At 48.9% G+C, this 26,193-nt stretch overlaps 2 protein-coding genes across 2 annotated transcripts in view; both read right to left on the bottom strand.

Moving 5' to 3' along the window:
• Positions 1-215: 215 nt before the first annotated feature.
• LOC131557488 (neuroepithelial cell-transforming gene 1 protein-like) lies at positions 216-12,896 on the bottom strand. The gene is made up of 10 exons (XM_058804755.1): positions 12,767-12,896; positions 8,664-8,771; positions 7,243-7,410; positions 6,457-6,519; positions 5,945-6,041; positions 5,761-5,837; positions 4,454-4,711; positions 4,061-4,231; positions 3,136-3,322; positions 216-2,223 (listed from the first exon to the last, which is right to left on the bottom strand). The coding sequence occupies exons 1-10, from the start codon at positions 12,857-12,859 to the stop codon at positions 1,820-1,822; spliced, it is 1,626 nt and encodes a 541-aa protein (XP_058660738.1). The 5' UTR covers positions 12,860-12,896; the 3' UTR covers positions 216-1,819.
• Positions 12,897-24,703: 11,807 nt separating this feature from the next.
• Positions 24,704-26,193, bottom strand: part of LOC131558323 (neuroepithelial cell-transforming gene 1 protein-like) — a 40,491-nt gene continuing 39,001 nt past the window's right edge. Inside the window, exon 4 of the mRNA XM_058805973.1 lies at positions 24,704-24,796. Within this exon, the coding sequence (XP_058661956.1) occupies positions 24,704-24,796 (93 nt within the window). The remainder of the gene's footprint in view (positions 24,797-26,193) is intronic.

Genomic DNA, 26,193 nt, shown 5'->3' with positions numbered 1-26,193 from the left:
CTCCCCTTTCCTGGGAACTGAGCACAGTCCATGAACTCTGGAGCTGTGAAATTCCAGCTTGTCCTGCCTGGACATGGAACAATCATGGCAGGGGACAGGGGTTCCTCCTGGTGCCTCAGCTTGGAGAGATCCATCCTTACCCAGAGGCAGCTCCCGAGCACGGACACAGCCCTCCCTCCCAGCAGGACTCGGTGAGGCAGGAGAGGCTGTCAGGAATTTAATGGAACTTGGCACTGGAAACTGTACAACATTTACAGAGAACCACACACTGTGTCTATGTACACCCTCTGCCCATTCCCAGAGCTCCCAGCCGGACATGGACAGGCAGTGACAATCCTGGGATGCGGAGTCACCGCTCCCCAAGCCTGGATTTTGGGATATGGCTCCCCAGTCCTGATTTCAGGTGACAGGGACTGCAGAATCCCACTCCCCAGTCCTGGATTTTGGGATATGGCTCCCCAATTCTGGATCCCAGGTGACAGGGATTGCAGGATCCCAATCCTGGATTTTGGGTCACAGGGACTGCAGGATCCCAGTCCCCAGTCCTGGATCTCAGCTGACAGGGATTGGAGGATCCCAATCCTGGATTTCAGGTGACAAGGACTGCAGGATCCCAGTCCTGGATTTTGGGTCACAGGGACTGCAGGATCCCAGTGCCCATCCTGGATTTTGCTGTGCTCAGAGCTGTCACCACCTCGCTTCCCATGACTCTGCAGTGCCATTCCCAAGCTGGGTCTCTCCCTGGATTTTCCCTGCATCTTTGGAGTGCTAGAAGATGGCAGTGCTGCCACCCTGAGTATTTACAACCACTCCTCCTCCTCCTCCTCACAGCTCCAACTCTTCCTCTCCTCTACCTTTCTACCACATGCATGAACCCCTTGGTTGCCTCCAAGTCCTGCTTCCCTGTGGGAAGTGTTTCATTTCCAAAAGGCAACAAAAACACGGAATCTACCTTCACTCCCTGCTACCCCTCTACTCACTGCTCCCCAAACCCTTGTACAACGTGCCTACAACCTTCCTACACCCTAGAGTAAAGCAGTTCTCTTTCAGTAGTGTCTCCCCCCAGCCCGTGGATTGCTCTGGGACAGTTGGGACATCACCCCTCGGAGCACGAAGGATCAAGTACTGGAAAGGAAATGCCAAGTCTGAGCAACAAAAATACAAAAATAAAAAAAAACAATCAAAGGAAACAAAAAAACCCCAACCACCCCAAAATCCCAACCCCCAAACTTGAAACAAAACTAATAAAAAAATTTAAATAGTTGGCAGGATACAAGAGTGAGACAGAGGAATGTACAAAGGACACACAAAGATCAAAGATTCCAGTAGGTGAATTGAGAACCTGTTGAATTGGGGTCTGTTTTTGTAGGATTTTCCTTTTGGAACATGCAAATTTGCAGGAATTACCATAACCACACACCAGAGTGACTTCAGGTGTTGAGTCCTTTAAGGGACTTTTGCAGTGTTGATCAAAACCCCCAGTGCTGCCCAAAATTCCACTTTATTTTCCATCCTCTACCCCCAAAATTCCACTTTAATTTCCATCCTCTACCATGGCTGTGGGAAAATTCCAGGAGCCCAAATTTGCTCTTCAGAATGCCATGAGGGTTTTGGACACCCCTCATGGGTTCAGAGTGTAAAAACAGCCCCCAACTCAACAGTAACCGCACACCAGTAGCTGCCATTCCAACACAAACCAGGCTCTGATCCGCAGAGCGCTCCCAAGCGCTCCCGGTACAAAATGTACACGGAATTATTTATAAATTAACAGTTTTCCCAGCCCCAGGTGCCTTTCACCGGGCTCCCGTGCCTCCTTACGCTACACCAGCGTTTCTTTCCGCTTCCCGCTGAGCTGCTTCTCCCTGGATTTCCGGTGTCCCGACGAGCTCCTGTGGGATTTGAGCCCCTTGGCTTCCCCCGAGTCCGGCAGGGCCGCGCGCTCGGCCGCGCTCTGCTCCAGCTCCGCGTGGGACGTTCCCGTTCCCTGGCGCTGCCGGGCCGGCGCGTGGGGCACGCAGGGACCGCTGGGATTGTTCTCCTCGCACTCCTCGCTCAGCTCGGGCAGCTCGGCGAGCTCGGGGCCGGGAGCGCTCCTGCGGAAGGGGGCGATGGCGGCGCGGATGCAGCTCAGCCACTGCTGCTTGTGGAACACGTCGTTGGCCTGCAGCGTGTGCGACTGGCCCGGGCCGGGCTCCTGGAAACGCACTCGGAAGATGTTTTTGGCTGGGGATAAAGGGAAAAGCTCATCAGGTCTGAGCTGGCATTTAGAGATTCCATTGGTAGGTTTGAAATCCCAACAAAACCCCCCCAGTCCCAAAAATCCAGCAGGGAGACAAAGATGTCTTCTAATCCAAGCCCCAGCTGTGAATTCATGGCTGACTGGATCCGTGTTGGGGAAGATGAAACAGGAAAGCCTTATAAATATGATTGTCTGGCAAAAGGTTTTGAGAATATGGAAACTATGAGTGAGATTGAAATGAAAGCAAGCTTTGAGATCCCTCAGTTACTGAACAACTGGAAAACAATGGTGTGGCCGGCTGAAGGTGATCCCCTTGTGATGGAACAACACTCTCTGTTTGCAGGCAGGCCCAAGGGTCAGAGCAGACCCTACAGCTTGGCAGAAGGGCCCAAAGAGGAGTTTTTAGGGTTTCAAAGGTAACACAGTGTGGTGATGTAGTGATTCTTATAGGCTGTGCGGAAATGCTATAGGATTTGTGTATTGTACTAGACTGGTTAGTGAGAACCAGAATATTCAACACAGAAGGAGATTTATGGTATTGTAATGGGAACCTCGCTCTCTTACGTTTCTGCTCTCTCACCCTCTCATCCTCTCTACCCCTCTCTTCTCTCGGGCCTGCTCTGAGCAGTGGCTGCAGCTCCAGCAGGGCCCTGCACCCCGGCCCTTGGCAATAAACCCCAAATGCCAGCAGGGCCCTGCACCCAGGCCCTGTGCAATAAACCCCAAATCCCAGCAGGGCCCTGCACCCAGGCCCTGTGCAATAAACCCCAAATCCCAGCAGGGCCCTGCACCCAGGCCCTGTGCAATAAACCCCAAATTCCACGGCCTGGCTGCAGAGATCTCTCGTCTCCATCCATCCCAACCATCCTACCCCCTATGCTCCTAGAGATCCATACCTTTATCAGAATTGCCAAAAGCCCCTCGGAAGGAGCCCCCCATTTTGACATCTCCATCCTGGAGGTCCTCGAGGAGCAGCTCCTGCACAGGGATGGGCTGCCGGTACACCTGGAACGCCTGGCGCTCGTTGCGGGTCACCGGCCGCGTCAGTACCAGGATTTCTTGGAAGAGGAAGACGTAGAGCTTCTGGAAGAGAAAACATCCCAGTATTCACTCTGTGCTCCATGAGGTCACACATCCTGTGGGATTCAAGGCCACCTTATCTGCAGTTTCACCCACAATAACTTTCAGAGTCTCCGGTGACAATGGCAAGGTCTGGCACACACCAGGATTACATCATCGGCTTTATTATTTTATTGATCCCTAGAAAGGGAATGAATGATGATTCCCAGGATAGGATGATTAGGAGTAATATCTTTCCTGTGTCCATGGAATGCACGAGTGAAACAGCCAATTAAACAAACAAAACCCCCAATCAACAGAGAAAACTTGAGAAGATTTGAGGTTGAAATCAGGACAAAAGGCAGCAAAGCCCAGAGTGCAGTGGGTGGGAGATAAACTCCAGGCAGCCCAGCCCAAAGCAAACAGGCTTCATAGGAACCCTTTTGTTTGGAAGAGCCAGGGCTCCTAATGGGGAATGTCAGAGCATTACTGGGAGTAAACAGTGGCAGGAAATCCCTCTGGATGGATGGAGAGCACTTTCTGTGGGCACTCTGTGCTAATGATTTTCCAGCTTCCCAAAGGCAATTGTGGAGCTGTCAGCAGGAAACTTTCCCTTACAGCCTAAATGAGGCTGACAATTATGAGATTTTCCTCTGCTCTTTTATCCAATATCCAAACTACCCCCAAGGATGGAAGGCTCCCAGTCCTGCTCTGAGTTTAAACCAGGTTTCAGAATTAATTAGTAAAAAAGGAGGGACTCACGTGTCCATTTTTGTTCTTCAGCTCCCCGTGGCACAGCAAAGCTTTGCTGCCTTCAATCCTTGGATCCTTCTGCTTCTCATCCAGGTACTCCAGCTTGTCAATGTAGTACTGGCACTCAGACTCGCCCTTTTTCAGGTTGATGTCAGAGAGGACTCCTTGGATTATGGATATCTAAACACCCAAACAAATGATTAAGAGGGATTAAGTGCTTCCCTGTGTGACCTCTGCTTGTCTCCTTCACAACTCCCAAGGATGCAATCCACGTGGATAGATCCCTCACTTTCCCTGTCATGGATTTGAAACCCCCCCTGGGAACTGCTGAGGTTTAAGGAAGATTTGTGGAGCTCCCCCATCCCACGCCTGGGTCAGAACAAGCAAAGCAGGATCACTCACAGCCTCCTCCAGGATGTGGATGTCGGGGTGCTCCTTGGGGGTGTGCCTCAGGATCTCCTTGAGGAGCAGGGGGTATTTGACCAGGCGGCTCCGAGGGATGTCCAGGAAGCTCCACAGGTCCAGCTTGCGGCTGAAGGGAGACTCGAGGCAGCGCTGCAGGAAATCCTGCACCCTCCTGTCCTGCTTCTTCTGGTCCAGCAGCGCTTTGGCTGCCAGCTGGTTGCTGCAGTAGCCTTTGTAGGCGTGCAGTCGGGGTAGCTGCAGGGAACAGAGGAGATTTAGGAGTCAGATTCCCTGTGGGAAAAGCAGATGTCACTCACATGGCAAACTCAGGGACTTCTACAGCACTCACTGGGGAATTTTTTCCAATAAAAAGATAAGGGAGGGTCTTGTGAGGAGGATGAGGACACAGAGCCCATGAAGCTCCCAATGTCTGGATGAGCACAGGGAGCCCATGAAGCTCCCAATGTTTGGATGAGCACACACACAGATCCCATGAAGCTCCCAATGTTTGGATGAGCACATGGAGCCCATGAAGCTCCCAGATTTTGGATCCTGTGAGGAGGATGAGCACATGGAGCCCATGAAGCTCCCAATGTTTGGATGAGCACACAGACAGAGCCCATGAAGCTCCCAATGTTTGGATGAGCACACACACAGATCCCATGAAGCTCCCAGAGTTTGGATGAGCACACAGAGCCCATGAAGCTCCCAGAGTTTGGATGAGCACACAGAGCCCATGAAGCTCCCAATGTTTGGATGAGCACACAGAGCCCATGAAGCTCCCAATGTTTGGATGAGCACAGGGAGCCCATGAAGCTCCCAATGTTTGGATGAGCACACACACAGACCCCATGAAGCTCCCAATGTTTGGATCCTGTGAGGAGGATGAGCACATGGAGCCCATGAAGCTCCAAATGTCTGGATGAGCACACAGACAGAGCCCATGAAGCTCCCAACGTTTGGATCCTGTGAGGAGGATGAGCACACAGAGCCCATGAAGCTCCCAGAGTTTGGATGAGCACTTGGAGCCCATGAAGCTCCCAATGTTTGCAATCAGCAGGGATAACACGTGTGGAATCACTGGGACAAAGAGTCCAGGAGACACAGACATTTCAACCCTAGATCAGGGTGAATTCAGGTCCAATTTCAGCCATCACAATCCCACTGTTTTCAGCACTGCCAGGATTTCCCTTCCAGTCTGCACTGAGGGCCACTGAAGCCCCAGAGCTCTGCAGCTTCTGCCTTTAAATGTTCCCCAAGCTCAGTTTTAGCCTGTTGATGTTGATTCCAAGTTCTGAACTCACCCACTTCACAAGGATAGGCCCAATCTGCTCCACGGTTCCATCTGGTTTTGTTGCTTCTCCCAAGCTTGCCAGTAAGTCTGGAATGGAAACAGGGGAAGAGGAATTGCACCAATGCCCTAATGAGTAACAGGAGAAAGCAGAGAGGTTCAACCCTAGCGAGCACAAAGCACCCAGCTGCTCTTACCTTCATGCAGAGGAATGTAGGAATCCAAGTCCCCAAAAATGTGGGTGAGCTCCTCCTCAGACATGATGGAGAGTTTCAGCATGGGGTCGTGGTAGGCCTGTCAAATGAAATATATTCAAATGTGCCTCAAAGCTGATGATTTAAACAGATTTAAATGTGCCTCAAAGCTGATGGTTTAAATTGATTTATCAGGTGAAAGAAGTGAAGGCAACAGAAAGATAACACTGATTTGATGCTAGAATATTCACTAAGTGTGAAGTATGGAGGAATTAAATGAAAAGCATTTTCCTGTGTGGATATTCCCAGCTGGGAGAGGGAGTCCCCAGGCAGCTCTGCACAATCCTTTTATGGCTGGGTTTGCTGCAATCACACCAGTGCTGGCCCAATGCTCACGTCAGCTTTCAGACTGGGGGTTCTGGGCTGATAAAGCTCCCACGTCACGTCTGCAGGTGGAAAAATCCCTCACTATTCCCTGGAATGTCGTCACTGACTGCAGGAAAAACCCCACTCACCTTTCTGGCCAGCTTCAGGTCTTCAATCAGGTCCTGCTCTCCCCTGGACATTTCATAGATGGCCTGGGAGGGAGGATAAAGCACCCAGAGTTATTCTGAATGCCAGTTTTCTCAGAAAGAGCCTTTCAGCTCCCATGATGAACAGCCTGCCCTGAATGGGCCCTTGGCCACCCCACTCCCTCGGGGGGCACCTGGGCATGACAACCCTGAGTAAATCTGCAGTCCCAGCCCTGAGAAAGCAGCTTTGCTTCCAAGTGTGTGAAAGCCCTGCTGGCCCCTGCACGAGCCAAATTAAACACCAGAGCCTTTTAAATCAGTGCCTTTAGCCAGGCAGGGCTGCAGACACAAAACCCCTGAAACCGCAGCGGTCAAAGCCCAGGCGGCTTCCGACGGCTCCACAAGATTTGTCCAAGAGCTCCAGGAAAAGGGAAGCCAAGGCCTTGCTGCCTGGCTCCCAAGCAGTGTCAGGAGCTTTAGCAGAAAGACAGCTGGCTCTGTGAGGAACCTGAGGCTGGGGCAGCTGCAGAGCAGCCAGCGGGGCCGGGGCTGCGATTTCAGGAATGCCGTGGAAAGTTTGGCATGTCCAAAGGGTCACACTGGGGAGGTGAATTCAGAGTGGAATCCTCCTTTTCCCATGGCTGACAGAGACATAAATCTCAGCTTTAGGTGCACAGAAGATGCAGCCCCCCCCAAGGCTGTTCCTCCTTTCCCAGCAAGGGAAGGGACCGAAGGCCTCGGCTGCTGTTCCCAATCCCGTTTTCCACGGGTGTTTCCATGAGGTTTCACCTCCTGGCGTTTGATTTCCTTGGTGCTCAGGGATTCCTTCGTGTTCACATCCAACATCTCAGACCAAAGGACACTGTTCCTTCTCTTGGGGGGAGTGGGAGCAGCAGACCTGCTGCATGACTTCTGGGCACAGCCAGGGGATTTGCTGTCGCTGCGGAGGGTGAACGACTGCAGGGATTGAAAAAATAATGAAAAATATTAAAAACAATGTGGAGAGCCAACATTGCAGGAGTATTAGATTATCCATTCCCAATCCTTCATCCCCCTGGGTTATCCAGGGCAGGAAAACACACCCAGACACTTTTCCTCAGATAAAGGAAAGCTTTAATCAAGCTGCTGAGGAAGCCCAGAGCTTGGCAAGGCTTTCCATGCCCCTCTCCCTGTGAGGAAGAAGGGAAAGCAAAGCTTGGCTCTGTTTCCCAGGTATGAGGAAGTAAATAAACAAAGATCATAACTCTTGCTCTGAAGAGGTTAATGAGAAGCCACTTGAACTTTGCCCTGTGCTCTGCAAGGCTCCTATGCCAGCAGTGCTGTTATCTGCAGGTGAGAGCAGAGCTCCTGGCACGGCTGCAGTGCCAGTGCTGGGCAGCAGGGCCAGCTCCCATCACGGTGCAGCACACGTGGGGGCACTTTATCAGCTCTTTATCTGCAGCACTCGATTGTATTTACTGTTGAACCTGTTTGTACAGCTCTTTATACCTGAGCTCTCCTGAGGGAGCACCTTCCAGCCCCAAGAAAGCTCACACAGAGCTCCAAGCCTGTTCCACCCCGTCCCATCAATCCTTGCCCAAATCTCCAAGTTTTGCCCTGTTTTTACCTGGATTGTCTGCCCAAAGCATGGAACTGCCCCATTTCTGACAGGGGACATCAGGTTGGCCAGGGAGGTGACTCGTGCTAAAGCTCACACAGGGCTCCAAGAGATTTCCCAAACCCCTGTTCCACCTCATCCAAGCAATCCCTTGCTCAAACCTCCAAGTTTTGCTGTGTTTTTACCTGGATTGGACATGGATTGTACACCAAATTGAGTACCACCTCACATCAAACCACCACTTTGGATTTGAAGCAGCTGCCTGATACTGACACTTCGTAGATGTCCTATGATTATTCCTCTACATTTCCATCTGCTGATGAGGATCTTACTCTTCTAGTATATTAATTACAATCGACTTCCAATCCTTAGAATCTGGTTCAAGCCCAGAGAAGAGTAATAAATGTAATCCTATTCACACTGGTCCTATCATTGACCCTAAGCATCCTCCTAACTGCACTAAAAGTGTCAAACTGCCCATTTCTGACAGGGGACATCAGGCTGGCCAGGGAGGTGACTCGTGCTAAAGCTCACACAGAGCTCCAGGAAATGCCCCAAACGCCTGTTCCACCCCATCCCACCAATAAATCACCAAGTTTTGTCCTGTTTTTACCTGGATTGTCTGCCCAAAGCGTCGAACTGCCCCATTTCTGACGGGGGAGATCAGGTTGGCCAGGGAGGTGACTCGTGCTAAAGGCCGGACCCGTTTCGTGCTTGGCTCCTGCAAAGCAAGCCGAGAACAAATTGTCCTGGCTGTGCCTCCCTCGGAAATTTCTCAGGCAGCTTCCAAAAGCATAAACCCACTTAAGGAGTGGCAAACACAGCAAGGAGAGTGTTTGGAAGCAGCCATTCATCTTTCAAGGCTATAAATATTTGTCTGAACTTTAAGGCTGCAATTAAACTGCAGAGGTTTTTGCCCAGTGTTAAAAGAGGTGAGAGAACATCAGCGAGAATTCAAAATAGGGCTCCAACAGGGACTGTTATGCTTTGAACAGAAATAGATTAAAGTGTTTTCTGACACTCTGTGGCAGCTAAAGATGGAGCTGGGATGTGCTTCTCCATTTTCTCATCTTTTCCTCTGGAGCAAGAATGTGTTTTTCCATTTTATTTTGGAGAGCAGGGCAGCAGTGGGGGCCCTGGGCAGCTCCTTGAACAAGCAGCAAACAACCACAAGCAGAACATTCCTGCGAGGGACAGGCACACAGATAAAGCTGAAATCCTTCACTTTGCACAGTTTCCTCCTCCTGCTGCTCTCCCCCACCCCTGCAACGACTGCGATTTTTCTTACACGTTGTTTAGATTTGAAAGCTGGAGCTTCTGCTTTTCCCCACCGCTAATCCCTGCCCGCAGCTCAAGTCTGTCCCGACCCAAACGCTGCCAAGAAAGAGGAAACGCCCCTGGAAAGCTCCTGCTGCCTCAGCTTTGAACGTTCTGTTGGCAACTCGACGTGTTTGACATCAAAAACGTTGTGTGGGGAGGGCTGGGCAGGAAAGGTGTGCACAGGGGGAGTGGGCAGAGATGGGCTCCGAGTTTAGGCTGGAAAGGGCTGCAGGATTGTCCTGGTGCTGCCAACAGCTGGCACAGGGCTGGACTGACTCATCCTCAGGAGACGCTCAGCACCAAGCTCTCACCAGGACAGCGAAGCAGAGCAGCCTGGTTTGGGTTCATCTCAGTTAAAATTGGTTAATTATTGCTGGATTTGTACTCTTTCAAAAGCTCTGCGCTGTTTCCATTCCCAGCCCAGCTCGGGGGCCAAACCCTTCGCTCAGAAGTGACAAATGTTGAAAACAAAACTAAAAAAAAAAAATAATAAAAAGGGGAATAGGAACACCCAGAGCTGGATTCCAGTCATGAAGGAGCACAAAAGCTACGTGTGTGTGTAAGATCTGATTTCAGCAACCCGAGCCCAGCAGCGGCCCTGCCCACACGCGGCGTTGGGCAATGCAGGAGGAGGAGGAGGAGGAGGAGGAGGAGGAGGAGGTGAGCTCACCCTGAGCTCAGCCTTCAAACTTGCAGGGGGGGAACATGAAAAGAAACAATTTATGAGCCGTGCAGGAAGAAAAGAGCTCTTGGCACGGCACAAAGCTGTGCTATAAACGTTTGGGGAATGTCAGAGTTAGGAGGGCACCATAAACATGGAGAAAAGCTGTAAAAGTGTCCTCGGTCATGGGATCCTCAGCTGGGTTTAAGTGGGACACCAGGAACTCCAAGTGGGACACCAGGAACTCCTCCACTGACTCCAGACACAGACAGACAGGGAAAGGTTGGATAGTCAGGCCAGACTCAAAGACAACAAGGAAGGTTAACGTGTTACAGATGTTTCTGAGTGGAAGAGAAGGGAGGTGTTTACTTCTAGAAATTCATCTATCAGAGAGGAGGATAAATAAAGGGACGTGGGCCTAGAGAAGCTTAACAAAGTGCAGGAGTGAATCAGGGAAGATGCAGACACAAAGCCACCCACGGCTCCGGCGAGGCCAGGGATAAAAATAGCCTGGAAAAGCAAAATGTGACACTGCAAATGAAAAGTAAGAATCCTCGAGGCTCCAGCAGGTCACTGGAGAGGGGTCAGCGCTGCTGAGATCCAGTGACAGGGCCGGGAGCCCGGGGCCGTGCGGGAATGCCGTCCCCGCACATCTGTGACACGTGCCCGTGCCCGAGGGCTGGCAGCAGGAATTCCTGAGCTCGGCTCAGCAATCGCCATCTTTCCTCTCTTAAAAAAAAATAAAAATTCCCACTTTGTGTCTGAGCGCTCCTCAGACACGGCCCGGCTGCCAAAAACCCATCTGGTTGTTGTTCTCCTCCCGAAGATCGTTTGATCCAGAGCAGGAGGAGGAAAATCAGAGCCTGGCAACTCCCCCTGGCTGAGCTGCGCTGGAGCCGGGTCAGGCTCCCCGGCCGGCCGGTGTAAGCCGAGACTCGGGCGGTTCGTGCTGCGGATAACTCGGGCTCGGGAGGGTTTTTTTTAGCTCTGTACTCGCAAACAATGACTCTCCTGTCTCCACGCCGCCTTCCTTACAGGAGCCGGATTACAATAAAGTCTGGGAGGTTTCTGTAACAATCCAGGGGTGTTACAGCACTCGCGAATAATTCAAACCCCAGCGGGGTCAACAGCTCCATCAGGAAATATTATTTTCCCAGAGAACTCTTTATTAAAACTGAATTAACACATCACGAGAGCAGCCACTAAAGGTAATTTTGTGCCAGGCGAGATTTCACACCCCTGAAATTCCTTCAAGTGCTCCTAAGTGCAGGTTAACTCCTGAAAAGATTGCACCTTGCTGGAAAGAGAACCAGGCATTACTTTTGAGCAAGGTTTTTTTTCTTCAGCAGCACGCCCACAACCTTTCCCCTGTGCTGGGTAATAATTAGTGGTTTTTACGAGGATCCCTTGCTCGAGTGCGATTCCTACGTGCCGCACACAGCTCCACACAACACGGTGAGCAATGGCAAAACCACGCGTGACAGAAACTCTTCCTCCCGAGCCAATTCAGCAAAAGAAGGGATTTTAGTCAGCGGCCTGAGTAATTCCTGCCAGAAATCACCAACCACCTGAGCACCGCCATGGGAGAGTCACACGCAGAGCCTCAAGATGAACAATCAGAGCTTTCCCAAATCCAACAGCCCCCATACTCCCGACCAAACCAGCTCAGACAGAAGTGTCGGCTCACTCCAGAATTCAGAATTCGAGGCGATTTACTCCCCTCCCAGAGCTCTGGTTTCTGTTATTTCTCCCCCAACATCTGGTTTCCCTTTTGCACAATGGGATTGCCCAAGTTTGGCTGTTGCAAAGCCGGCATTTGCTGAGGTTGGTGACTCGGCGCTGAGCCCTCAAACCCCAGCCATGTCTGGAGACGCCTATTTTTTTTTTTTTTAACTTTTCCAGCTCATCTCGCCACTAATCTGAGCAATAAACCCAGCCCAAGGCTGCCGGGCCCTACCTGGCTGCTGAACTTTTGCTCCTGTCGCAGCAGGAGGCTCGGGAACACCTCCGAGGAGCGCAATTATTGCATCTGCATAACAACACGCGATAAAAATAACAATACTGCCAGCGAACACACCGGCCCTCAAAGCCGACCAACCCCACCGGGGGCTTCTCTAAGGTTTAAGCAGCAAATAAGCACCTAATTAGGAAAAATCCTGTCAGTGGAAAGAGCGCTGAGAGACAAGCGATTTTAGAATGGAAACGGGCGATTTTTAAATGAGAACAGGCGAATTTTTAATGAAAAACCACCTGGGGGGGAGCGGGGTCAGGTGAGGCACCGAGATTGGTTTTGGCTCACTCTTTGGGGCTACGATCTTAAATACAGATCTATCTGTAACGTATATACATGTATATAAAATGCATATAAAAAAGATATGTACATGGACTTAAACATATATACAGTTTATAAATGGCTGGGTGAGGCGCCTACATCGGGTGTGGCTGCCTGACCCCACTCTTTAGGGGCTATGAACTTAAATATATCGCACATATATATATATATATATACACATATATATATATATGTACACACACACACACACATAAAATATACCTACACACAGAGATGAACTTAAACATATATGTATAGAGAAAGAGTTTTTTAAACCACTGGCTACCCCCCGCTCTGGCCGGCTCGCCTCCGCCCCTCAGCCGCGGAGAGCGGGAAGCTGAGGGGGATCCCCCTCCCCACTCTCCCCTCAACTAAACCCCATTTTTCCCCCTGTTCCGCTCACCTCCTGCTCCCTGAAGTGCTGGTTCTGCGCGTCGATGACCCGGATAGTCCTTTTGATGGGCAGCAGCCCGCCGAGCTCGTCGTGCGCCACCATGGCGGCGGGACCCCCAACCCTCCCTCAACCCGCGCTCATCCCGCTCTGCGCCCGCCGAGCGCCGCACCCGCGACCTCACCGCAGGGGGCGGGGCCAGCGCACAAACCACGCCCCCCTGTATGATAAACCACGCCCCTTCATTGCCCGGGCACTGCGGACCCTCCCGGAGCCCCAAATCCTTCCAGAACTCTCCCAAAAAATTCTCCCAAAAAATGCTCCTGCTCCTTCCTCTGAGTGCTGTGTGCAGCTGTGGGCTCCTCAGGACAGGAGGGAACTGGGGCAGGGCCACAGGAGGGATGTCAGCATGGTTCAGGGCCTGCAGCATCTCCGTGCCCGGGGGAGGCTGAGGGAGCTGGGGCTGCTCAGGGCAGGGGGACACGGCTGAGGAAGCCATCCCTGGGGATCCATGGGCACAGAGCCCATCCATGGGATCCATGGGCACAGAGCCCATCCATGGGATCCATGGGCACAGAGCCAACCATGGGCACAGAGCCCATCCATGGGGATCCATGGGCACAGAGCCCATCCATGGGATCCATGGGCACAGGAGCCCATCCATGGGCACAGAGCCCATCCATGGGATCCATGGGCACAGAGCCCATCCATGGGGATCCGTGGGCACAGAGCCCATCCATGGGGATCCATGGGCACAGAGCCCATCCATGGGGATCCGTGGGCACAGAGCCCATCCATGGGGATCCGTGGGCACAGAGCCCATCCATAGGCACAGAGCCCATCCATGGGCACAGAGCCCATCCCTGGGGATCCATGGGCACAGAGCCCATCCATGGGATCCATGGGCACAGAGCCAACCATGGGGATCCGTGGGCACAGAGCCCATCCATGGGGATCCGTGGGCACAGAGCCCATCCATGGGGATCCATGGGCACAGAGCCAACCATGGGGATCCGTGGGCACAGAGCCCATCCATGGGGATCCGTGGGCACAGAGCCCATCCATGGGCACAGAGCCCATCCATGGGCATCCATGGGCACAGGAGCCCATCCATGGGCGCAGAGCCCATCCATGGGATACATGGGCACAGAGCCCATCCATGGGGATCCGTGGGCACAGAGCCCATCCATGGGCACAGAGCCCATCCATGGGGATCCGTGGGCACGGGAGCCCAGAGTGGGGCTGGAATTCCCTCCCTGGGGACATTCCCAGACACTGCCCTGTGCCCTGGGATGGCCCTGCTGGGGCAGGGAGTGGGACCCGTGACCCACTGGGGTCCTTTCCAAGCTCACCCATCCTGGGATTCTGCGAAAAACGGGACCTCCAAGAGGCTCTGCTGCAAGGAGGGCAGAGTCTGTCCCATCCCACAGAGCCAAGCCTATATTTGCTTTTTTCCCCATTTTTAGTGTTTTTTCCTGGCACTTGCAGCATGGCGGGACAACCTCCTGTTAACAGCAGCTCTCCTTGCCAACGCTGGAGTATATAAAACCTTTGCTGCTGCAAAATGTTTAAAAAAATATTAATTCTTGTCTAGACCTGTGCTTTAAAGTCTGCTCTGAGCTTTAAAGCCGTGCTGGCAGCGCTGTGGGCTGGGCTGAGCCTCTCCCCCTGCTCTCCCAGGGGAGCCTGTCTCGGCAGGCCCGGCTGGAGCTGCTCAGCCTTTGGATTTTCTGTTTGTTTGTTCAACTCCTTTTATTCCTGGCACTGCTGAAGAAATAAAAGCTTTCTTGTGCTGGTAAAAATAAACTTGAGTTGGTTTGGCTGCCTACCTGTGCTGCTTCAAGGGGAGAAATTTGGGGTGGGTTCCAGCAAACAGCGTTTATCAGAGTCAAGGAGGAGGAGAAAAAGGAAAATCCTGCTGTCCCCTCCCCTGGATTTTTGATTTTTGGCTTTGTTTGCTTCTCTCAGCAAATCTGCAGCCACTTAACCTCTGCCATGCAAGGCCAGCACACTGAGGATTCCCAGAAATTGAGGATACACCGAGTCTCCCCTTGCTGAAGGGACAGACTGTGACTCTTCCAGACACAAAAATGCTTTCCTGGATTACCGAAATCTGCTATTTTTAACACCAAAGTGACGCTGACTCTGGGGAGGAGCACACAAACCCTGCCTTGAACTGGTTTTTTTATAGAGAGTATCAAACCAATTTCTCCTAAAATCCAAGGTCTGAGCCTTGTTAAACTTGACCTAAAGATTCAGGATAAAATCCAAGGTCTGAGCCTTGTTAAACTCGACCTAAAGATTCAGGATAAAATCCAAGGTCTGAGCCTTGTTAAACTCGACCTAAAGATTCAGGATAAAATCCAAGGTCTGAGCCTTGTTAAACTCGACCTAAAGATTCAGGATAAAATCCAAGGTCTGAGCCTTGTTAAACTCGACCTAAAGATTCAGGATAAAATCCAAGTTCCGAGCCTTGTTAAACTCGACCTAAAGATTCAGGATAAAATCCAAGTTCCAAGCCTTGTTAAACTCAGCCTGAAGATTCAGGAGCTCATTTCTCTGCGGGGAGATGGGAAAAGGCAAACAGGGGATGAACAGGAGTGAGGGGAGGTGAGGCAGAGTCACACTGAGGTGACACCGACACGCTCCCAGTGTGTCCTGTGTCCCAGAGCTCCTCCTGGGGACATCTGAGGTGTTTGGGGACATTTGGTGACGCGGGTGTCACACTGTCCCCAGGGCAGGGCCACGTGGTGCGGCCACGGGTGATCCCTGACTCTGCGGTGACACCTGGGCAGGTGAGGAACTCGTGGTGATGCAAGGCCAGGTGAGGTGACGGTGAGGTGACATTCCTGGCCTGATGGGACAGAGCTCCAGGGCTGGCTCTGGGCCAGCAGAGGGATCTGTGTCCTGGGACATGCCCTGCCTGTGGAGAAAGGCCTGGCAGCCACCAAGGCCCTGAGAGGAGCAGCTCCCAGCTGGCCACTCTGGGGTGGGATGGATTCTGTGGGGCAGCTGGGTCTGTACAAAATCAACAGCAATGGGGCAAATCCATCCTGAGTGCTGCAGGTGAGCACCATAAACCCACCCAAGGGATGGACATGATCAGAAATCCATCCTGAGGGATGGACATGAGCACCATAAATCCATCCCAAGGGACACAGATGAGCACCCTAAATCCATCCTAAGGGATGGAGGTGAGCACCATAAATCCATCCTGAGGGATGGAGATGAGCACCTAAAATCCATCCCAAGGGATGAAGATGAGCACCATAAACCTATCCTGAGGGATGGAGATAATCACCATAAACCCACCCAAGTGATGGACATGAGCACCATAAATCCATCCCAAGGGATGGAGATAAACACCACAAACCCATCCCAAGGGATGGAGATGAGAACCACAAATCCATCCCAGGTGATAGACATGAGCCTATCTTGGGTGATGACCACCATAAACCCCTCCCAAGGGATGGACATAAGAACCATAAATCCATCCAAGTGATGGAGATAAACACCAACAATCCATCCCAAGGGATGGACACGATCCCCATAAACCCAACCCAAGGGATGGACACGGCCACCATAAACCCATCCAAGGGATGGACATGAGCACCATAAACCCATCCCAAGGGATGGAGATGAGAACCACAAATCCATCCCAGGTAATAGACATGAGCACCATAAACCCATCTTGAGTGACGATCACCATAAATCCATCCTAAGTGGTGGAGATGATGACCATAAACCCCTCCCAAGGGATGGACATGAGAACCATAAATCCATCCCTAGTGATGCAGATAAACACCAAAAATCCATCCCAAGGGATGGAGATGAGCACCATAAACCCATCCCAAGTGATGCAGATAAACACCAAAAATCCATCCTAAGGGATGGAGATGATGACCATAAACCCATCCCAAGGGATGGACATAAGCACCATAAACCAAACCCAAGTGATGGACATGAGCACCATAAATCCATCCAAGTGATGAAGATAAACACCAAAAATCCATCCCAAGGGATGATCACCCATCCAAGGGCTGGACCCATCCAAGGGCTGGAGATGATGACCATAAATCCATAAACCCATCCAAGGGATGGAGATGAACACCAAAAATCCATCCCAAGGGGTGGACACAATCCCCATAAATCCATCCCAAGGGATGGAGATGATCACCATGAACCCATCCAAGGGATGAAGATAAACACCAAAAATCCATCCCAAGGGGATGGAGATGAGCACCACAAATCCATCCCACAGGATGGACACAATCCCCATAAATGCATCCCAGCGGACGGAGATGATCACCATAAACCCATCCAAGGGATGGAGATGATGACCTTAAATCCATAAACCCATCCCAAGGCCACAAACCTGGAGGAGGCTGCAGGCAGCCAGGCTGGGATGTGCCCCAGGACAGGTCCCAGAACCTTTCCCAGGATCACATCCCTGGGACCCCAGCCTGGCTCCAGGTGTGCTCTGATACCTGCACGTCCCTCACCTGACCCTGCTCCACTTATGCCATGGAAGAGGGAATATCTTAAATTTACTGGAGCCCATTGGGTGCAAACCCATCCTGAACAAGGCTGAGCAGCTTGGGAACGCTCGGATAAAAGCCAATATATGGGAAAAGGAAGGAGCAACAGCCCAGCTTGATGGATTTCCCTATAAACCCTGTGCTGCCATTCCAGCTTGGGACACATCCCTCAATCCAGGAGATCTCCCAGTGCTCCTTCCCCCTGCTCCCCGTCCTTCGGGAGCCTCAGGAACGCGGCCAGGCCGGGCCATGGACACCAGCCATGGAACCAGACCAGTTCTTCCTGCTCTCCTGCCAGGGGGCACCCACAGCCTTCCTGGCCTGCATTCCCATGGAGATTTTCACTTCCAGGAGCAAAATCCCTCGGTGATTTCTGTCCTGGTATCAAATCAGGGAGCTGGGAAGAGCTGGAGTGACAGGGAATCACCCAGCCCTCAGCTCTCCTCTCATTTTCAGGCTGGGGTTTCATTCCCACTGAGCTGTTTTCCTTGAGTCCTGGGCAGCCTCATCCCTGTGACATTCCTGGAATTTATTCCTGGAAAAGCTGGCACCAAATAAAACCCCTCTCTGGGGTATTGCCATGCCAGTTTGTTATTTCAGCCCCAAAGCATCATCCACTAAATTTGAGACTAACAAAGGATGAACTCTGAAGAAAACAAACATTCAAATTCCAAAATTCCAGCATGCAGTTCCAGGCCGATGGAAATTTTTAGGGATAGAAATGCCAGGTTGTTGAAGTGACACCTGGCATCTCCCTTGTGCCAGGGTTTGCCAAAGCGTGGCCATGCAGGAATGTTGTCCCCAGGAGCTGAAAATGTCCCCAGGGTGGACACACACAGCCTGAGCAGGTGGACACACAGCCTGATCCTGCATTTTCTCTTGGAGAAACTCAAGGAAATGAGGTGTTGGAGCAGCAAGAACACATAAAAATCCCAGCAGGATTGGGACCTGATCCCAGCAGGATCAGCCCACCATGATCAGGAGAATCCTTAGTGTCGCAGACATTTCTTCACAGAAATCCTTTCTTTCAGATTTCTGCGTCTTCGGGAGGCCAGAGGCCCCCGAAGAGAAGGTAAACAATTATTATCAGCTGCTGTGGAATGCAACAGGATTCACCTTGATTGGCTCATTTTCTATGTTTATAATTAAGAGCCAATCACCAGTTCAAGCCAGGGGACTGAGTCCTTGGCCACAACTTTGTGGTGGGTTCTTTTCTATCTCTTCTTAGCTTAGCTAGCAGCTCTGCAAACCTCTCTCTATATTCTTTTTAGTATAACTATAATGTATTATATCATATATTAATAAATCAAGCCTTCTGATCAAGAAACAAGATTCACCGTCTCTCTCTCACCAGCAGCGCCCACACTGTAAGGATGCTGTAATACCTTAGAGCACCCTGGTCTGGCCATGCCACCAATCCCAAATTATTCCTCAGGGTTTAGATTTTAGATTTTTCCCATTCTGTGCTGCTTTAGTGTGTGGGGCTGGGTTCACATTGTGGGATGGTGAGCTGTGTGCACAGAGCAGGGAGACAAAACAATTCCTGCTCCAGCTGGGCACCAAGGACAAATGCCCCAAATCTCAGCCCAGGAGCACAAACCCCGTGGGCTGGAGAGAGAAAAACAAGCAGGGTGGGACTGCCTGGGCTAAAGCTGCAATGGGACAATGAACTGCAAGGTGCAAATGGAGCAGAGCTGATCCCAGGGACAGACCCCGGCAGCGCTCGTGCATTTTGGGGCCGTTTTGGTTCATCTTGGGTGCAGCCCTGGCTGGGCTCTGGTGCTGCCCAAGGTGCAGCCACGGAGGAGATGCTGTGAATGAATCCCTGCTTTATTCTGGAACTCTGTCCTAGCTCAGATTATCAAGGCATCAGTTTGTGGTGAGCATGAAGGGACACAAGGCATCTGGGAAAGCCCTGGAGCAGAGCAATGTCCAGCTCTGGGATGGCTCCATTTCATCCCCAATCCAAGAATCAGGAATCAAAGCTCTCAGTTGGAGAGGAGAAAGAAATTTGGAGCTGTGGCACTGCATGGTGGGTGCTCCTCAGTGGGCAGTTTTTCCCAATTTTCCCAGATCCTGGAACGTGGAATCCATCAGGATTCCATTCCTTCCAAGCAGAACCTGGGATGTTTTAACCCCTTGGGCAGCCACGACTCTCATAGAAAACAAAACCGCCCAGTCCCTCCCCGTTCCCAGTTTGAAACCCCATTTTTGGGAGCTGCCACCACCTGAACCACCCCTTCCCAGCTATTTTTGCTGGGATATTTTTAGTGGAAGGCTCAGAACGCTCCAGGATGGATAAACAGGATTTTCCACTCTGCCTTTGCCATCCCTGCTCAGTGAGACCCCGGCCGTGGCTGTTTACTGGCCACGAGCTGTGTTTAACATTCCACCCCGGATATTTATATTGCAGCCAAATTCAGAGCAGGATTCTGGAAAATGAGCAAAAGTAGGCGATGACCCAACCAGAGACCATTGGGTCATCCAAAAGCTTGAGGAGCTGCTCTGGAATCCAGGGTTGTTTTGGGATGCTGGGGGCTCACTATAATTAGCAGCCACTCAAATCCTTTAAACAGCCACAAAAAATCAACTCTGACTTTGGTGAAATCCAACCTGGAGCAATCTGGGAATATTTAGGGAAGGTAAAATCCACCCTTGAACATTTAGGAATATTTATGAAAGGTAAAATTCACCCATGAACATTTGGGAATATTTAGGGAAGGTAAAATCCACCCTTGAAGATTTGGGAATATTTGGGAAAGGCAAAATCCACCTTTGAATATTCTGGGAATATTTAGGGAAGGTAAAATCCACCCTTGAGCATTTGGGAATATTTAGGAAAAGTAAAATCCCTCCATGAATATTTAGGGAAGGTAAAATCCACCCTTGAATATTTTGGAAATCTTTAGGAAAGGTAAAATCCACCCTTGAGCATTTGGGAATATTTTGGGAAGGTAAAATCCCTCCATGAATATTTAGGGAAGGTAAAATCCACTCTTGAACATTTGGGAATATTTAGGAAAAATAAAGTCTCTCCTTGAATATTTTGGGAATATTTAGGAAAGGTAAAATCCACCCTTGAACATTTGGGAATATTTAGGAAAAATAAAATCCCTCATTAAATATTTTGGGAATATTTAGGAAAGGTAAAACCCCTCCTTGATATTTTGGGAATATTTAGGAAAGGTAAAATCCACCCTTGAATATTTAGGAAAGGTAAAATCCACCCATGAACATTTGGGAATATTTAGGAAAGGTAAAATCCCTCCTTGAATATTTTGGGAATATTTTGGGAAGGTAAAATCAATCCCTGAATATTTTGGGAATATTTAGGAAAGGTAAAATCTCTCCTTGTATATTTTGGGAATATTTAGGAAAGGTACAATCTCTCCTTGAATATTTTGGGAATATTTAGGAAAGGTAAAATCTCTCCTTGAATATTTTGGGAATATTTAGGGAAGGTAAAATCCACTCTCAAACATTTGGGAATATTTAGGAAAAATAAAATCCCTCCTTGAATATTTTGGGAAGGTAAAATCCACCCTTGAACATTTGGAAGGAGCTCCCCCGCCCCTCCCTGTGCCGAGCACAAGCGCAATTTCCATCTCATGAATATGGATGAGCGGAGCCATGCAGGGATCCCATTAACCCCAAATCCCTTTTTCCTTTTTTCCCCGATTTCTGGAGCTCCAGGTGATTTCGGCTCCCGTGCCAGGAGCTGTTTTTGGGAGCTGCTTCGGGATCAGAGCCCATTTTCCAACACAAATTTGTCCCTCAATGCTCGCCACGTTCCTGCAGGGATGGGCACGCCCAGAAAATTTCCATCAAATCCCTGAGGAGGGAAGGAGAGGTTTGGTTGTTCCTTTAGAGCTTGGCGGATGCTGGGATAGAGGAGGTTTGGGGTTTTTGTGGTTTTGGGGAGGAATTTTAGGCTGGGTTTTATCCCTGTCTGAAGGAATGACAAGGGTTTGGGGGAAATTCATATTTTAGGGAGGAATGACAAGGTTTTGGTAGGAAAGAGAAGGTTTTGGAGAAGAATGAGAAGGTTTTTGGGAGGAATGAGAAGGTTTTGGAGAAGAATGAGAAGGTTTTTGGGAGGAATGATAAAGTTTTGGGAGGAAAGAGAAGGTTTTTAGGAATGAGAAGGATTTTGGGAGGAATGAGAAGGTTCTTGGGGAGAATGAAAGTTTTGGAAGGAATGAGAAGGTTTTGGGAGGAAAGAGAAGGTTTTTGGGAAGAATGGGAAGGTTTTGGGGAGGATTGCGAAGGTTTTGCGAAGAATTACGAAATTTGAGGTGGAATGAGAAGGTTTTGGGGAGGAATAAGAAGAGTTTTAGGTGGAATGAGAAGGTTTTGGGAAGACTTGGAAGGTCTTTGGGAAGAATGGAAGTTTTGGGAGGAATCACAAAGTTTTGGGAGTAATACAAAGCTTTTGGGGAGAATTACAAGATTTTGAGGAGGAATGAGAAGGTTTTGGGGAGGAATGAGAAGTTTCTTGGGGTGAATTACAAGGTCTTTGGGAGAAGTGAGAAGGTTTTTGAGAAGAATGAGAAGGTTTTTAGGAGGAGTGAGAAAGTTTTTGGGAGGAATGAGAAGGTTTTTAGGAGGAAAGAACGTTTGGGAAGAATTACAAAATTCTGGGGAGGAATGACAAGGGTTTGGGGGAAATTCATATTTTAGGGAGGAATGACAAGGTTTTGGTAGGAAAGAGAAGGTTTTGGAGAAGAATGAGAAGGTTTTTGGGAGGAATGATAAAGTTTTGGGAGGAAAGAGAAGGTTTTTAGGAATGAGAAGGTTTTTGGGAGGAATGAGAAGGTTCTTGGGGAGAATGAAAGTTTTGGAAGGAATGAGAAGGTTTTGGGGAGGAAAGAGAAGGTTTTGTGAAGAATTACAAAATTTTGAGGAGGGATGAGAAGGTTTTGGGGAGGAATAAGAAGAGTTTTAGGTGGAATGAGAAGGTTTTGGGAAGACTTGCAAGGTTTTTGGGAAGAATGAAAGTTTTGGAAGCAATGAGAAGGTTTTGGGGACAATTACAAAGTTTTGGGAGGAAAGAGAAGGTTTTTGAGAAGAATGAGAAGGTTTTTAGGAGGAGTGAGGAGGTTTTGAGGAGGAATGAGAAGGTTCTTGGGAGGAATGAGAAGGTTCTTGGGGAGAATGAAAGTTTTGGAAGGAATGAGAAGGTTTTGGGAGAAAAGAGAAGGTTTTTGGGAAGAATGGGAAGGTTTTGGGGAGGATTGCGAAGGTTTTGGGGAGGATTGAGAAGATTTTGGGGAGGAATAAGAAGGGTCTTGGGGAGAATGACATTTTGGGAGCAATGAGAAGGTTTTGGGGAGGCAAGAAGGTTTTTGAGAAGAATGAGAAGGTTTTGAGGAGGAGTGAGGAGGTTTTGGGGATGAAGGAGAAGGTTTTGTGAAGAATTACAAGGTTTTGAGGAGGAATGAGAATGTTTATGGGAGGAATGAGAAGGTTCTTGGGGAGAATGACATTTTGGGAGGAATGAGAGGTTTTGGGGAGGAAAGAGAAGGTTTTTGAGAAGAAGGAGAAGGTTTTTAAGAGGAGTGAGAAGGTTTTTGGGAGGAATGAGAAGGTTTTGGGGAAAATTACAAGGTTTTGGGGAGGAAAGAAGGTTTTTGAGAAGAATGAGAAGTGTTTATGGAGGAGTGAGAAGGGTTTTAGGAGGAAGGAAAAGGTTTTGCGAAGAATTCCAAAATTTTGAGGAGGAATGAGAAGGTTTTGGGGAGGAGTGAGGAGGTTTTGGGAAAAATTACAAGGTCTTTGGGAGGAATGAGAAGGTCTTGGGGAGAATGACAAGGTTTGGGGGAGGACTGAGAAGGTTTTTGGGAGGAATGAGAAGGTTTTTAGGAGTGAGAAGGTTTTGGTGAGGGATGAGAAGGTTCTTGGGGAGAATTAGGTCTTTGGGAGGAATGAGAAGGTTCTTGGGGAGAAAAGTTTTAGGAGGAAATACAAAGGTTTTGGAAGGAACGAGAGGGTTTTGGGGAGGAAAGAGGCTTTGAGGAGGAATCAGAAGGTTCTTGTGGAGAATGACATTTTGGGAGGAATGAGAAGGTTTTGGGGAGAATGAAAGTTTTGGGAGGAATTACAAGATTTTGGGGAGGATTGAGAAGGTTTTTGAGAAGAATTAGAAGGTTTTTAAGAAGAGTGAGAAGGTTTTTGGGAAGAATTAGAAGGTCTTTGGGAGGAATGAGAAGGTTCTTGGGCAGAATGAAAGTTTTGGGAGGAATTACAAAGTTCTGGGAGGAATGAGAAGATTTTGGGGAGAATTACAAAATTTTGAGAAGGAAAGAAAAGGTTCTTGAGAAGAATGAGAGGGTTTTTAGGAGATGTGAAGGATTTTGGGAGGAAGGAGAAGGTTTTGCAAAGAATTACAAAATTTTGAGGAGGAATGAGAAGGTTTTGAGGAGGAATGAGAAGGTTTTTGGGAAGAATGAAATTTTTGGGAGGAATCACAAAGTTTTGGGAGTAATACAAAGCTTTTGGGGAGAATTACAAGATTTTGAGGAGGAATGAGAAGGTTTTGGGGAGGAATGAGAAGTTTCTTGGGGTGAATTACAAGGTCTTTGGGAGAAGTGAGAAGGTTTTTGAGAAGAATGAGAAGGTTTTTAGGAGGAGTGAGAAAGTTTTTGGGAGGAATGAGAAGGTTTTTAGGAGGAAAGAACGTTTGGGAAGAATTACAAAATTTTGGGGAGGAATGACAAGGGTTTGGGGGAAATTCATATTTTAGGGAGGAATGACAAGGTTTTGGTAGGAAAGAGAAGGTTTTGGAGAAGAATGAGAAGGTTTTTGGGAGGAATGATAAAGTTTTGGGAGGAAAGAGAAGGTTTTTAAGAATGAGAAGGTTTTTGGGAGGAAAGAGAAGGTTTTTAGGAATGAGAAGGTTTTTGGGAGGAATGATAAGATATTTGGGAGGACTCCAGCCATGCAATGCCACTCATTGATGGCTTCAGGTGCTCAGCACTGGCTGATTTTCCAGGATTTTCTGGAAACAAGGATTTCCTCCCCTTTCCTTCTTATTTCAAAGCAATTTTTCCCATGAAAAATAAAATGAAATCAGTATTTTCTGCCTTTCATGGAGATGTTGTCATCCCAGCCTGTTCCCTTTGATGATGATTGATGATGAGATGGATTTAAGGTTTAAGATTAAGCTTTCCAACCCAAACCACCCCATAGTTCCACTTCCCAAACTCCTCCAGCCCCAGGAGAAGTTGGAAATTTGGGCTGAAATCCCCCAGAAAGGTGAGGACACAGGACAAGGCTCCTCACTGAGATTCCTCCCTGTCCCTAAATGCCCTCAAGGACAACCCCAGAGGATAAAACACCCCCAAAATTGATTTTTGTGCTCGTTTTGCCCGGGGGAAGCTGAGGCTGTGCCCTGGCAGTGTTTGTTTGGTTGCTAACAAGCACCAAGCTCCACACCCAGCCCTTGGAGAAACACCTGAGCTGCTTCCTCCCGACTCAGGCACTCCTCACACGGCCCCAAACCCACCTGAAATGCAGAAAGAACTCGGATTTAAAGCAGGAAAATCTGAATTTCCTGCCCTTTGTAGCCAATGTTTGTTATACTAAATTATGGGGGTGCTTTGGGATCACCCGCGGCCCCAAATTCACCTGAAACGCAGAAATTAAACCAGGAAAAACTGAATTTCCTCAATCGTTTTAATAGTCAGTTTTGGGGGCACAAAGAGCCCCAAATTTACCTGAAATGGAGAAATTAAAGGAGGAAAAACTGAATTTCCTGCCCTTCATTCCTAAGTTTACTATAATAAATTATGGATCACCAATGGCCCCAAACTCACCTGAAATGCAGAAATAACTCAGATTTGAAGCAGGAAAAACTGAATTTCCTGCCCTTCATTCCTAAGTTTATTATAGTAAATTATGGAGGTGATTTGGGATCACCAATGGCCCCAAACTCACCTGAAATGCAGAAATAATTCAGCTTTAAAGCAGGAAAAACTGAATTTCCTGCCCTTTGTATCCAATGTTTGGTATAGTCAATTATGGGGGTGATTTGGGATCACCAATGGCACCAAACTCACCTGAAATGCAGAAATAACTCAGATTTAAAGCAGGAAAAACTGAATTTCCTGCCCAATTTTCCCAGTTTTTTTATAGTTAATTTTGGGGGTGATTTGGAATCACCAACAGCCCCAAACTCGCCTAAAATCCAGAAATTAAAGCAGGAAAAACTGAATTTCCTCAATATTTTATAGTCAGTTTTGGGGGCAATTTGAATGACAAAGAGCCCCAAATTTACCTGAAATGCAGAAATTAAAGGAGGAAAAACTGAATTTCCTGCCCTCATTCCTAAGCTTCTTATAGTCAATTATGGGGGTGATTTGGGATCACCAATGGCACCAAACTCACCTGAAATGCAGAAATAATTCAGCTTTAAAGCAGGAAAAACTCAATTTCCTGCCCAATTTTTAATAGTCAGTTTTGGGGGTGATTTGGAATCACCAACAACCCCAAACTCACCTGAAATGCAGAAATAATTCAGCTTTAAAGCAGGAAAAACTGAATTTCCTCGATTTTTTTATAGTCAGTTTTGGGGGCACAAAGAGCCCCAAATTTACCTGAAATGCAGAAATTAAAGGAGGAAAAACTGAATTTCCTGCCCTTCATTCCTAAGTTTATTATAGTAAATTATGGAGGTGATTTGGGGTCACCAACGGCCCCAAACTCACCTGAAATGCAGAAATTAAAGCAGGAAAATCTGAATTTCCTGCCCTCCATTCCCATTTCTTATAGTCAATTATAAATTCCATTTTAGAGCAGCTCTAGGCATGATCCCAAGAGAAAATTCCTGATTTTATCCCCAAAGGAGGCACGGCCAAAGAGGTTGAAGGAATCCTGGTCAGATTTGGGGAATATTTGGAAGGT

Source organism: Ammospiza caudacuta, chromosome 5 (assembly GCF_027887145.1).
Source record: "Ammospiza caudacuta isolate bAmmCau1 chromosome 5, bAmmCau1.pri, whole genome shotgun sequence".
In the NCBI taxonomy this organism is placed as follows: domain Eukaryota; kingdom Metazoa; phylum Chordata; class Aves; order Passeriformes; family Passerellidae; genus Ammospiza; species Ammospiza caudacuta.
The sequence above is the reverse complement of the archived record's forward strand: the minus strand, read 5'-3'. Positions and strand labels throughout refer to the sequence as shown.

Bases quoted from the DNA above. Each gene is read 5' to 3' on its own strand.
- LOC131557488 (XM_058804755.1), bottom strand. From the start codon at position 12,859: ATGGTGGCGCACGACGAGCTCGGCGGGCTGCTGCCCATCAAAAGGACT. The intron at 8,772-12,766 runs GTGAGCGGAACA...CTTGCTTTGCAG, and splicing joins AGCACTTCAGGGAGCAGGAG to GAGCCAAGCACGAAACGGGT. The intron at 4,232-4,453 runs GTGAGTGATCCT...TTGGGTGTTTAG, and splicing joins TCCACATCCTGGAGGAGGCT to ATATCCATAATCCAAGGAGT.